We start from the raw sequence: 13504 nt of genomic DNA on the forward strand, positions 1-13504 counted from the left end.
GGGTTAATAGAGCATGTTACATATTCAAAATGCTTCCTAGTCATTGCGCGACACATCCCATTCAAGGAATGTTGACATCATAGGAAGGTTTAGAGATGCAGAAAGTTAGCGACAGTTAAGAGACTGACCACACTGCTCAGACAAATCTCATCTCTTGCTTATCTTGCTATTATTTCCTTTCCCCCAGCTCTTCTCCCTTCCACCACCCAAGAATCTACAGAGTTCTGAGCTCTCTAGGGCTGTCTAAGGAACGTCTCTTGGTATTTTGTCAGGAATTCAAGTCATTAGGCTCTTACAGCTTCCCACTTACAAAGCATGTCTTAGACTATTATGGAAATAAGTATGGTCCTACCAAACAACTTCTGGCGAGGGAAATGCCTTCACTTTCATAGAGAGCCGGTAAGACCGCTTGCCAGCTACAGTTTCAAGCACCTGCTGTTTTCGATGTTTCACAGTGATGAATGCTTTATCTTTGAAAGGAGAAGTGAAAATACATTAGAAAAGAATATATTTCCGTAAACAAAACCTTAGGGTCTCATTAAGGGAAGGTGGAATCAATGAGTAAATAAACAGAGCTGAATTATGATGGAGCCTATCAATGAGCCCAAATGTTGATCAATGAATAGGATACTTTAAAAGCACTCTCATTGGTGAATTCCTTTCAAATCAAATGGTATCAAGTCCTAGCAACATAAAACAGTGGCAGAGCAACAGAGAGTGAAACACCTTAAATATCTGTTTCACAGTAACAAGGAAGTGGGAAGATATTTCCAACCATCTACCTGGCCGCTATGATCCAGGAGAGAAAAAATTGCTCTGGGCACCCTAAAACAACTAATTTGATACCAAAAATCAACTGAGGAAAGACAAAAGGAAATAAAAGGCTACTGATAGAATTGTTCCCAGTTTCTGCCCTCTTCACTGTTTCCTTTTCAGCCACGGAAATAAGGTCATTAAGCATTTTCTTTATAGAATTTGCTGAAATTAAGTAACAACATTAGGATTCCATGAGGGTAAAAGCAGGGATAAAACGGCATTAATTCTGAATGATTTAGTATACCATATCTTTGTTTCTCTAATTTATGGTAGTACCTGAGAAGTTTTTCTTAGGTAATAAAGTTAAAACTCATCATCTTTTTCTATTTTGTCTATATAGAACACTAAGAATTTCATAAATATATTAGGTTCTAACCGAATTACTAGCCATAATAAACATCTAAAGGAAGGACTCTGATCAACTCAAAACATACTTAACATGTTTGCTTTTTAACAGGGGGAGGAGGGAACCATGGCATAGTCGTATTCATTCATGGTAATGTAACTCTTGGCCAACAGAAAATAGACTTGATTAGAGAACACGGAAATCTACAATGATTAGAAAGCATAGCATGAGTCAGCAATGCTGAACTATGCTTACCGTATATATGCACTGAGGTGTTAACAGATTTGAATGATGGTCCACTCCTTACACGACAAATATAAAGTCCTTTGTCTTTGTTCTGCACTTTGTCAATAGTAAGAATGCTGTAGAATACGTTGCCATGGGAATTGCTTCGGTCAATTCGTTGCCTTACAGAAGCTCTCTTATTTTTCTAGAAAGAAAATGTATAACAAATGTAGAAAGAGTGAGTGTTCATGTTTATAGTTACATAGCATATAAACGTTTCTTAGATCACTATTTTGACAACAGCTTCTGTTTATGCTAAGAATCATGTCAAATCCACCTAGGGCACGATGTTTGGAAACTACATCTGTGCCTAGAGGCGCTTCAAATATGTAGCATAGTAGGATTTATTTAGCACTTAATTTTCTTCAAATGCACTTTCACATATACTATCTCAATTGTTTGTCCCAACAAGCTTGTGAGATTGGCAGGCTGACTGCCCTTTTACTGATGAAAATACTGAAGGAAGTGACACCCTGGCCCAAGTTGGCCAGGAACTTGGGTCTTTTGAATACAAATCTAGTGTCCTTCCTCTGGCACACATACCTCTCTACACAGTAACCTGCTCCCTAGGCATAGATATCACACACAAACATGGACAATTATAAGCCTTAGTGTCTGGCTTAATGACAGTGCATCTCTCGCTAAATCAACATGGAAGTTTCCTTTTTTGTCCCTACTAGATCTGAAGGAAAAGATAATGAGTCTTGGCTATACTTACTAAAGTGAAACAATCCTATAGTTTCATTATTTCACTATTTGAGCAGGGCTTGCCCATGTTGGCTAAATCATGGTCAATGGATCCGAGGACATGCAGAGCCATCAATGGGTTTAACCAAGACTTGGAAGGTTTGTCTCAGGGAAAACCAAGAATCGGCCTTAGGCTCAGCAATCTGACCTGGCCACAATGACAACCCTGCTCACTGTTTTGAGAAGACAAGATCACATTGCCTTCTCCTTTTTTTTTTTGCATTATATTTTATAACTAATAAGTGATGTCCACCTTTCAATCCTTCCCCAAAGTCGTAGGGGGTGGAGAGGAGGAGCATGGAAAAGACTTTGGGAGCTGCCCAGAACTGATCTTTGGGTCTTGAGCTTGATTCTCCTCTGTGCCATATTTAATAAACTTCTATCCTCCTGTCCTTTTACTTCCTTGTTGGAATGGACAGACACATGTTGAGACCGTCTTCTTCATTCTCAGCAATAACCAGAGAGAAAGTCAATTGCCACTATCAAAAGTCAGAGAACAAGTCCCCTGACATGACAGACTGAGGGAGCTTTCTGCAGCTCTGTTTATACGGGTACTATTTCTTCCTTTGCCAAGTTGAGTAACACTGGTATTGCTTCTGACTTGGGAAAGAACTCATCCTGTGTTTTAGAATGCTTTGCCCAATACTGCAGCCACCAGCCATGTGTGGCTATTAAAATCAAACAAAATCGAAAATTCATTTCCTCAGTCACACTAGTCAAATTCAGTTTCTCATCTGCCATATCAGAGCACAGATACAGGATATTTCCATCACAGAAAGTTCTGTTGGACAATGTTGTTTTAGAAGATTATTAGCATTTAATAGGTGTACTGTAGATACTCTTACAGTAGCAATGCTGGCAGGATAAAAGTTTCTTCCCTCTTGGCAGTTACTGGGAATATTTGATTTATATTAAAACCCAGAAAATATTGCTACAAGCCATATCATTTTTATTTAAATGAAACAATACCACTCCTAGAAAATAGTTTATGACTGATAAGTCCTCAATGTGTCCCTACAGGGCACCTGTTACATGTTTTTGTTCCTAAGTTATTCCATTTCCATGGCAAGAAATGTCAATGAAAAACAACAGTAGCTTGGGGTTGATGCATAATTTAATCATGAATTGACTTTGTAATTGGGCAATCTGAACGACATAAAAAATGATTGTACTTGAGATATGCCGCATAAATCATGCTGACACACAAGAAATGGAGACTAGAACTGCTGTCAAAATTTCCATAACAGTTTATCATGGTTTCCCCATCTATACATTTTTAAAACAGTTACTCTTTGCAAGGATGTTCTATTTGAATAAGGGAACCCAACTTAGTCTTCATTCTTCTCAGTTTTCTGAAGGACAGAATTGCTCCCCTGACACTTAACAAATGGAATATTGGATGGCTGGGTTGTAATATCTTTTCCAAACATGCTCCAATCAGGTGCCTGACTGTCTGCCAGTATCTTAAATGAATGCGCTGACAGAGACAGCCTCCTGGAAAGTTGTTGTTGTTGTTACAAAAGGCAGTCCTTGCCTGGCATTTAGTGATAAATTTCCCTCTCATCTCTAAATCCTACAGAATAGTTTCCAAGAATGAAACAATCCCTTTTTTTCCACCTATAATCATGCAATCAAAATACGTCTACACTCTTCAAAACAAAACTCCCGGACATCAAAAGACAGTATCTATGCATATCACACTCATGAAATGCCAGGCAAAGAAAGCACTTGAACCAAACCCAAAGCTGCTTTATTGCCTAACACTGCCACAGGAGTCAGGATTTTCTGATTTTTCCCATCTCAAAAACCCCGCGGGATCTCACTTGCTAAAAATACTGTCCTGCAGAAGAAATAGAAAAATGGGTCACTCACTTCATCAGGGTAACTCCAGGTCATTTGAACTCTTGTGTTCAAGGGAGTGGTAGCAGTACAGTTGAGGATAAGAGTATACCCTCTGAGTAATTTGACTGGGGGTGGTGAGCTTATTTGGACATCTCTGATTGTATTGGCTGCAAGCATAAGAGAGAAATTATTTTTAATAAAGATTTCATTATGCAGATAAAATACAATGCGCTTTGGCTTACGTTCATGCCTTTGAAGCATGCCTTTGAAGTATCACTTACTTTGTCGATGTGTGAGATAGTTTGTCTTATACAAATGTCCATTGACTGTTGCTTCACAGGTCAGAAGCCCTATTTCTTTGTATGTTGCATTTGATATGATAAAGCCCTTTCTACTGTCCCAGATTATTCGTTTCCCGTCAGGGATCAGAGTTTCAGGTGGAAACTGAAAAGGAAGAGACATGCGTTAACAAGGTCCTATTAGCAATACTGTTTCACTAGCAGTTTGTGAAAACATGACTTTTCATCTAAAACGAAAATAGTGAAACTCTGTAGTTTGCTTATAACAAACTAGGTTAAAAACTCTAGTTTGTTATAATCGGTTCTTGCGTTTTCTTTGCATATAGCAAAAGATCATTGCATTATGATAAATTATGGTAATTAGATAATGTACTATCAGCCTTGGCAATAAGTGGCACCTACCCAGGATAGACCTAGTTGTCGTGTCAGACTTTTAGTGGGAGCCCATAACTCTTTGGCCTCTGGGAATCTTCATAATAATCTGGTCAGACCCTCAGCAGAGAAACCAATTAACAGACCGGGCGTGGTGGCTCACGCCTGTAATTCCAGCACTTTGGGAGGCCTAGGTGGGCGGATCACCTGCGATCAGCAGTTCGAGGCCAGCCTGTCCAACATGGTGAAACCCTGTCTCTACTAAAAATACAGAAATTGGCCGGAAATGGTGGCACAGGCCTATAATCCCAGCTACTCCAGACACTGAGGCAGGAGAATCGCTTGAACCCGGGAAGCAGAGGTTGCAGCGGGCCGAGATTGCACCATTGCACTTCAACCTGGGCAACAACAGCGAAACTCTGTCTCAGAAAACAAAATGGAGAGAGAGAGAGAGAGAGAGAGAGAGAGAGAGAGAACCCAATTAGCATTTTTTCTACTGGGGCTGCCAGATTATTTTCATTTGTCTTCATCATCCAGAGCTTTTAACGAGCCATAGCTTGTCCTCCCATTTTGCATGGTTTATTAAAGAAGTGGCTGTCTTCAAAAGAGTGTAAATAATTCCAGGTCCTCCAAGATTCATAACATTAACTTGGCATTCACTGGGGTTGTCATCCTGAGAATCCTGCTGCATCACAAGGAAGGCATCAGCTCTGCTTCAGGGAGGGAAACTCCCAGAAGCTGAAGCTGCTGATGGTGAAGGAGGAGCTCTGCAATGAATGAAGCGCTCTCTAAGGCTTAGAAGTATTCTCAAGCATGGTTAAGTCCAAACAGAAGAAAATAATCTATGATTTGACTTTCTCCTTATGCCTTCTTCTGACATCAAGAACATAACATTTAAAGACTACAAGATAAGCAGTCTGCCTTGGGATTAAACTTTATTTATAAAGGGTCATGGCTCCATTAAGTGGCCTAGTCAAATTCCCTTGAGGCCAGGTTGCCAGCCCGATTTCAGTGGTGGTAGACTCCAACTACCACTATTACTTATTCCCAGTTGAAAAGGGGGGGAAACCCAAATTACTTTCCCCCAACAGATTATAAAGGAAATACCAAACAGCTATAAAGAAGCTTGAAACATTTTCTATTGCCTTTTAAAAAGTACATCTGACATCCCTCTCTCTAGCCAGTTATCATTTATTTCTACTGTTTGCTGAAGGAGCTGATCTGGGTTTGTGATACTATGGCAGAAATTTCTAGTCCAGAAGCCACTAACACCTCTCTTCCGGAGACTATGCCTACATCTGTATGTGTTATCAGTGTTCCTTGGGTTTGAAATTAATTACATCCTGTTTATGAAGAACTTAAAGCAATCACAGGATTCATTTCATGTTTTAGTAAATCAAGATGCTACCTGTAAACTTAGGAATGCATTCCATGGGGAAAGGAATCTTCTCTTCTAATTTAGTGCAAACAAAGGTAAAAACCCAGAAAAATTTAAATCGGGGACTGAAATCTATGAAATCTATTCACTTCACAAATAAGTGAAAACAAGCATGTGCTGAATCTAAAAGAAGGGTTTACAGACCGACTTCCTCAGTACAACTTAAAAAATACTAAATTTCCTTTAAAGTGATTCTCTTACTCTCATCTATCCATTACAGCTGTCAGTAGTATTCCATTGACAAAGTAACTTTACATTTAGCTGACAAGCTCTAAAGCAGTGAAAGACTGTGTAGCCCAACATCTGTGGCCATCACCGCATGTGTAAGAATTGTAGGCAGATCAGTAGGCGGATCTCAGCCTTGAAAGGAAGCCCTGGGCAGCAAGGTCTGTCTGCATCTGACCATGGCTCCGCCAAAGCAGGCATGTGAAGAGGAGAGGGAGGGGACAGAAAATCAGAAGGAAAGAGTCAATAAGAGAATGAAAGGGAAAGATATTAACTTCACATCAGCAGAAATATGTCATAGGTTAGAGTATTTTTAGAATATATGTGCCAAACCAACATCCCTGTTAAAATTTTACACTTCTTTTTCTTTCTTTTTAAATTGTGCACTGCAGATCTGGGGCATAAAAACAGAGTAAATAAACTCCCACCAGCCCCAGATTTTCATATGGGAATTTTCAAATGCTCCTGACAACTGAAAGACCCATCTGCATTAGTGCCCGAATGAAAGAGTAAGTTTCCCTCTCCACATGGTGTTTTCCATGTTAATCATATAGCAAAAATTATCTCAGATAACTAAGGGGAGAGTGCCGTGCTCCTGAAGACATGACTTGGTAATACATCAAGTACAGTACTGGTTATTAAACTGTTAGATAATGCTGAAGCTAATTCTTGAATAGGGCTTATCTTTTACTTACATACTGTTCTAAGTGCTCTCCATATATCGCCTGACATAACCTTTCTGACAGCAATGTGAGGCGGTACTACTGTCATCACTCCGTTCCTCAGATGGGGAAAGTGAGGTGGAGAGAGGTTTGATGACTCGTTATTTTGCCCAGTGACGAGTGGCAGTGTGGTCAGAGTGCAGGCAGTGTGGCACCAGTCTCTGCTCTTAACCACCCTTGTCCTTCTGTACAAACTAGACCAGTCAAGAAGGATGGCAGGAACACTGAATGAGAAGGCAAGATATTGGCTCAAATGCTCAGTATGACCTGGGGAAGTTCCTGACACTTTGGGAACCAGAGTGTTTTTATCTTGACCAGCTGAGGAGTTTGACTCCTCGTCTGTGTTTCCGGCTCTGCCGGATAATGACTTTCTAATTCCTGGCAATGACACACAAATGTAATGGAGGCCAAAATATGTCTCTGGGACTATATTGAGGGCTTACATGAGTAACAACCCAGGACAGTGAACTCAAGGGAAGGGGACAAGGAGACTCCTCTACCACATCACAGGACTCTGGGTCGATGGGTGATACTGAAAATCATTCTCTAAACTTTTCCAGCCTGACTGCCACCACTACCAGCACCAGACCCTTCCTGAGTACCTGCTGTGTGATGCACTGTGTGAGGTGCTGCCCTGGGGCGGCCTTGACTTTTGTCTTAAGTTCCAAGTTCTCAGAACTTAGCAGCGTTTTCCATTTGAGCAGTTGTTATCCAATTCTGGGTCTTGGAATACTCCTAACTCTTACTGCTGATTAATGAGCTAGAATGTCACATGTTTCGTTTCTGTTTTTATTAGCTTCTACGCTAAACTTTTCCTTTCCATATGTACAACTGACAGTATCATATGAAGAAAAGTCTCATGTATGGCTTTCTTTGCTCCCCTTTTTTTCCCCCTAAGAGATGTTTAGGCGCTCAGCAGGAGACAGGCCTTTTTTCACCAAGGAACTTGCCAGTTCAAACCGAAGGTAGTGGCTCCTAATGCATGAAGCCAGATCATGTCAATGGCTAGATAATTGTGCACCTTGCTGACATTCCATCTTCTCTGCAGTAATCTAGATGATCCACTCTCTGCAAAGTTATTAACTTGTGTTAGCAGCAAAACCGATTTTTCTCACATTTGCACATAATTGGGTTTGTGGCAATACCATAAAATTTTTCACGATTTCAGTTCTTTCATTACTCACATAGATTTATGGTTAAGACACTATCATTTTATTCTATTTAACCACATGCATTGGCATAACTTCTAGCACTCATCCTTATAGTAAAAGGATGTTATAGGAAAAGTCCCCTGAGAAGCCCAGATGTCTGTAAGGAAATTGTTCCAGAAAGAGAAAACAAGTAAAACTTCATTATGCTCATTTGCAGTAAAAGTATTCTGAGAGTCGCAATGCTCAAGTTTACCTTTTTTAAAGTCACAGCGATGTTAGGTGACGTAACCCGGCAGGGAATGATGAGCTCCCTTCCTTCAGTCATGTGTATAATTTCGGGGATTTCACTGTACATCTCTACGAAAGGTCTACCTGTATCTGCATGAGAACAAAATGAAAACAATATATAAACGATTGACCTGCAAGCATCTCGTCACTGTAGCTGGTGAGGTAATGCAGGCACTGGCACACTCACATCATTCTCCCTTAATGTCAGCCATACGTTCCTATCTTTGTCTCTGCATTTGGCCCACTCTGTTTCTACGCAGAAAAAGAAAGCTTCCCTAATAAAGCCTAATTTCTTATTCTGTTGTTGACCTCTGATCAGACTGCCCTGATACCCTAATATGCGATTGTGATATGGGGGGACCACCGTGGGAAAAAGCCTAAAAATGCAGTAAGAGAGAAAGGAGAAAATTCTGCATACATTTCTCACCACAGCTATGCTAAGTGCCTCAGGAAGCGCCCTCCAGAGCCTTTGTAAGTGCTCAAAGGGCATTGATGCAGTGGCAAAAGTCAACTCTCTTTGGAGAATTCCAGGTGATGCAGAAGTCTAGCAAGTTGGGGAGAGGATTATCATTTGAATGACAGAAGCACGACTTAAAGATTTTTCTAGACCTTTCCTTAGAGGCCAATGATAATGAATGAAGGTCTGAGCTGCTTAGGGGGAGGGGAACAGGCAGGAAAAGCTGTGTTGAATGCTGCCTTTATTTCATATGTATATTAGGCCTGTTTCTTTAGTATGCTCTACTTATCTGCTAATAGCAAAGTATGTGCAAGTGCCTGCAGAGAAGTCTGGAAAAGACTTTAAGCACCAGTACTTCCTTAACAAGTATGGCATTTGGCCAGTCTGAGAGGCAAAGAGGACTCAAACACCTGTTCAGCTTCCCTGTAACTCCTCAGGGAACCAGAATGAGCCCCAAATCCTTTTAGAAACATTCTCAGCCTACCCTGCCCTTGCCCTCGGGAATCTATTGACATCTTCAGGCAACAATCACTTCAGGAGTCATTGTGTTCTGATCATCTCCCCATGGCTCCAGCCTTATATACTAAATGTTCGAAAGAAGTCCTGTGTTAACTCTCTCCATCTGGCTCTGAAAGAACCAACCAGGCTTCCACCTGCTTGCTGGTCCTGTCTCAGGTCTGTGGGTTATGAAGCTCATTCGGGATGCTGAATGGAGAATGAATTGGACAGAAATAAAAGCAGTAAGCAAGCTATGGTTGCCTAGACTAGATGGTGGCTACAGTGATCATTATGGTAGAACTGTATCCCTCCAAAATGATATGCTGAGGTCCTAAGCCCCCATACTGCTGAATGTAACCTCATTTGAAAACAGGGTTGTTGCAAATGTAATCACTTAAGCTAAGAAAGGGAGGGCTCCTGATACAATATGATTAGCATCCTTGCAAGAAGGCAGCCACCTGAAGACAGACAGGGTATGCAGACTTGCACTATGCGCAGACAGAGGCTGAGACAGGTGTGATATAGCACCAAGCTAAAGAGTGCCAAGGATTGCGGGCAACCACCAGCATGTAGGGGAGGCGAGGAAGGGTTCTTCTGCGGGTTTCAGAAGGGGTATGGCCCTGATGATTTGATTTCAGTTTCCAGGATTGTGAGATAACACATTTCTGTAGCTTTAAGCCAAAAAAGAAAAAAACGTGGGTCATTGCTGCAGCCTGCTGAAGATGGGATAGTTTTGTGCACAGCAGTGTGGCATGGAGGCACAGATGTGAGCCCTAGAGAGACGCTTTCACCACAGTCCATCTTGTGTGGCCCTTGGCACCTATATGTTAATAATTCCCTCTCATCCTCTGGGAAGCCTTGCCAGCCCCCTTCCTTCCTGCACCCTTTTCCACTCTAGCCCACCTTAGGTACTCTCCCAGTGCTCCCATTGATTCTGTTACAACACGGTCCACAGAACCGGCAGTTTTTTTCCTATGGGTACTCCTTGGATGATGAATTCCCAGAGGAGAGGAAATAGAGTGTATTCGTCTCTGTCTCATGTGTACTGAATGAATGAGTGAATGGGTATCCAACCCTGTCATTTTACAGATAAGAAAAGAGGCACAAACAGGTGAAGTGAGTTGTCTAGATGGATGTAGCTAGGCCTGGAGGCCAGTTACTTCTGCCTCCAATCCAGATCTCCTTCCCCTGCAGCACCCTGAAGGTTGAACCTCTGGCTCCCTTCTCTCGAAGGCCCCCATAGAAAGGGCTGCCAGCAGGTGACAATAGTTTTTCAGAGATGAAGGCTGATTTCCACATGTTCATTGGGAAAGTAAGTGCCTCGTGGTACTGTATAGCATTGGAGAAATTCTGAAAAGGAGGTGATCACCAAGGGATGGGGTGTGAGAGCAGGCTTTGGGGCAGGCTTTGGGGCAGAGGGAAGCACCAGATCATGGTGGTTCAGAGTACACCTCAAATCCTGGGTTTAATCCTGGCTGTGGTCCTGTGTAACTGTGAGACCTTGGGGAAATCATTAGACACTCTGTGCTTCATCTGTCAAGTCTATGTCAAAGGGCTATGGTAAAGATGAATTAACATATGTAAAGCACTTAGAATGGTGCCTGGCAAACAGCTGTTCTCTTTTTATTATTATTATGAGTCATTTGAACTTATGGACAAAGAGGGTTAGTGTTAAGAGTTGGCAGTTAGGCAGACATGAGTGGGGCAGGAGACGGCCCATCCTCCCAAGAATGTCAGGTGACCATCAGGTGATAGTCAGGTGGTTATTAAACTGTCTTTCTAAAATAATAATTGGTCATAGCTGGTACCAGAGACAGTCTCCCAACACATAGAAAACACCGGAAGCTGGTGATCAGCAGCTTCCTGATAAGATCTGAGAAGCTGGGCAAGCATGCACACTCAGAGGCAAAATGGCAGAGTTTAACCGGTATATGACCTTCCTCTGGGAATGCTCAATTGGTAAAGGGGAAAACACCTCAAGTGAGCGTAAACACAACTTCAGTAAACACACTGTGCATGCAGCCTCTCCCAAGTGCTGGCAGGCCACTGGGCATGTGGACAGCCCGTCCCAAAGGAAAAATCAGGGGAGAACCAACGCAAACTGTTGAATCTCTGAAGTTGCCTGCTTGGCCCTCTGCCAAGTGTAGTTTGCTTCCTCTCATTCCTGCTCTAAAACTTTTTAATAAACTCTCACTCCTGCTGTGAAACTTGCCTTGGTCTTTCCCTCTCTCTTACACCTACTTCTGCTCTTGGCTGAATTCTTTCCTCCAAGTAGGCAAGGATCGAGTTGTGACAGACCCATACAGATTTGCTGATGGTACCAGTAGGTAGATATGAAAATCACAAATTATACTGATTATCTTAACTATTAAAAATATAAATATATATTGATATAGTGGCATAGAAAAAAGGATTGGAAACAAATATACTAAAGTTTTAACAGCCAGGTGCAATGGTTCCCACCTGTAGTCTTAGCACTTTGGGAGGCTGAGGCAGGAGGACCACTCGAGGCCAAGAGTTTGAGACCAGCCTGAGCAACATTGCAAGATCCCTTTTCTGCCCCCAAAAAAGTTAACAATGATTATCTTTGGGTGTTGACTTTATGGATTATGGTCGTTTTCTTATTTACCTTCTGCTATATTTGTCAGTCTTTCTAGAATCATCATGCATTGTTTTATAGTAATATTTTAAATTATTAAAGTTAAAACTCAAATGATAAAGCTCCATACATTTTTGGTTAAGGAAAACTACAAATTTTGCATTTTACCTGAGTTCCATCCTCTATAATAGAATGAGACATTAACCGTCACAGTTAATAAACTTACATGTTTATCAGGAAATCTGAATGGGTGCAGTAACATATGCAGAGAGAAAAAGTTAATCAGATAGAGACAAGGATTTCCTATCAGCATTAAATTCTCCTTTAAATAAAGTTGCTGAGCTAGATATTCAGCCATGGACTATTGGGATTTGATCATTCCTTTCCTTCCTCTTGTGAGTCTACATTTTTTTCTTTTGTGCATCCCAAGATAAACACTAAGAAATGGTTTAATTCATTTAACTCAGGTGTAAATCTTCATATTTAATTTACTGTCTCCTTAAGCGACCATTTTCAACAAAGGACACTGGCACAAAATGTTCCTACAGGAGATAATAAAATCAGTGTAGTCGCTTATAGACTAATTAATACCAATTCCAAATAAAACTAGAAAAGGTGAATTCAGTATGTCCTTGAATTTCTCCTTTCCCTTTGGTACTGTGGATCCCCCAAATACTTAAATTTTACTACTGCTATTAGCCTTTAAAAGCCAACACCAATTTCAGCAATGGGCCCACTGAAATTCTATCCAAAGATATCAGAACTACAGTGATTTGTGTCCATTCAAAGACAATGCAAAACACATCATTTGTGTGACAGTCAACAGTTATAAATCCACTGTGTTTGTAAATGAGCATGTGACTGTAGATACACACACACGTGCGCGCGCGCGCACGAACAATACTCTCTGGGCTTATTAATAGTATATTTCCTCTGCAATTTACTTCAAGGAAGGGCTAAGAATGAATTTGCCTGACATATAATAATACAAACATTTTGTTTTGTAGAACCGTAGATACAGAAGGGGTCATGGTTCCATTAATATCACCAGTAAAACCACTTACTACTCCCGTAGGACACATTTGTCTTTGTCACAAAATTAAAAATGACTTCCAATCCCAGCCAGCACTGCAGAGTGACTTCCTGAGACCAAATTGGCTGGTTGTTGAAAGAGTGAGGAAGAGCTGCTCCAAAGACTACTGATGTACTGGCAACTCCAACACAGTCACCAGGGACTCATGCCAACACTCAGCTAGGTGGAGGTCACACTGCCCTCACCTCTCTGAACTCTTAGAGCTCAGAGGTGACCGGAAACTGGCACAGAATATGAGGTTTTCTCACCCACTGGGAGTATCTGGGCTGTCACCTATCCTTCAGGACAAGAAGTGGGCTCAGACATAGAGAAAGATCAAACAAAGA

General features: G+C 41.3%; 2 protein-coding genes across 4 annotated transcripts in view; one reads left to right on the forward strand and one right to left on the reverse strand.

The window, feature by feature from the left end:
• The window catches only part of FLT1 (fms related receptor tyrosine kinase 1), a 194288-nt gene that overhangs the window by 129396 nt on the left and 51388 nt on the right, over positions 1–13504 (reverse strand). For both annotated transcript variants that reach the window (XM_035302428.3, XM_035302430.3), the window contains exons 4-8: positions 8497–8621; positions 4318–4480; positions 4067–4203; positions 1418–1592; positions 353–470 (exon numbers count right to left, since the gene is read on the reverse strand). In XM_035302428.3, coding sequence (XP_035158319.1) covers positions 353–470; positions 1418–1592; positions 4067–4203; positions 4318–4480; positions 8497–8621 — 718 coding nt within the window. The remainder of the gene's footprint in view (positions 1–352; positions 471–1417; positions 1593–4066; positions 4204–4317; positions 4481–8496; positions 8622–13504) is intronic.
• The window catches only part of LOC144582767 (uncharacterized), a 178972-nt gene that overhangs the window by 100580 nt on the left and 64888 nt on the right, over positions 1–13504 (forward strand). The window lies entirely within an intron of this gene.

The sequence above is a fragment of the Callithrix jacchus genome, chromosome 5, assembly GCF_049354715.1.
Source record: "Callithrix jacchus isolate 240 chromosome 5, calJac240_pri, whole genome shotgun sequence".
NCBI classification, from domain to species: Eukaryota; Metazoa; Chordata; class Mammalia; order Primates; family Cebidae; genus Callithrix; species Callithrix jacchus.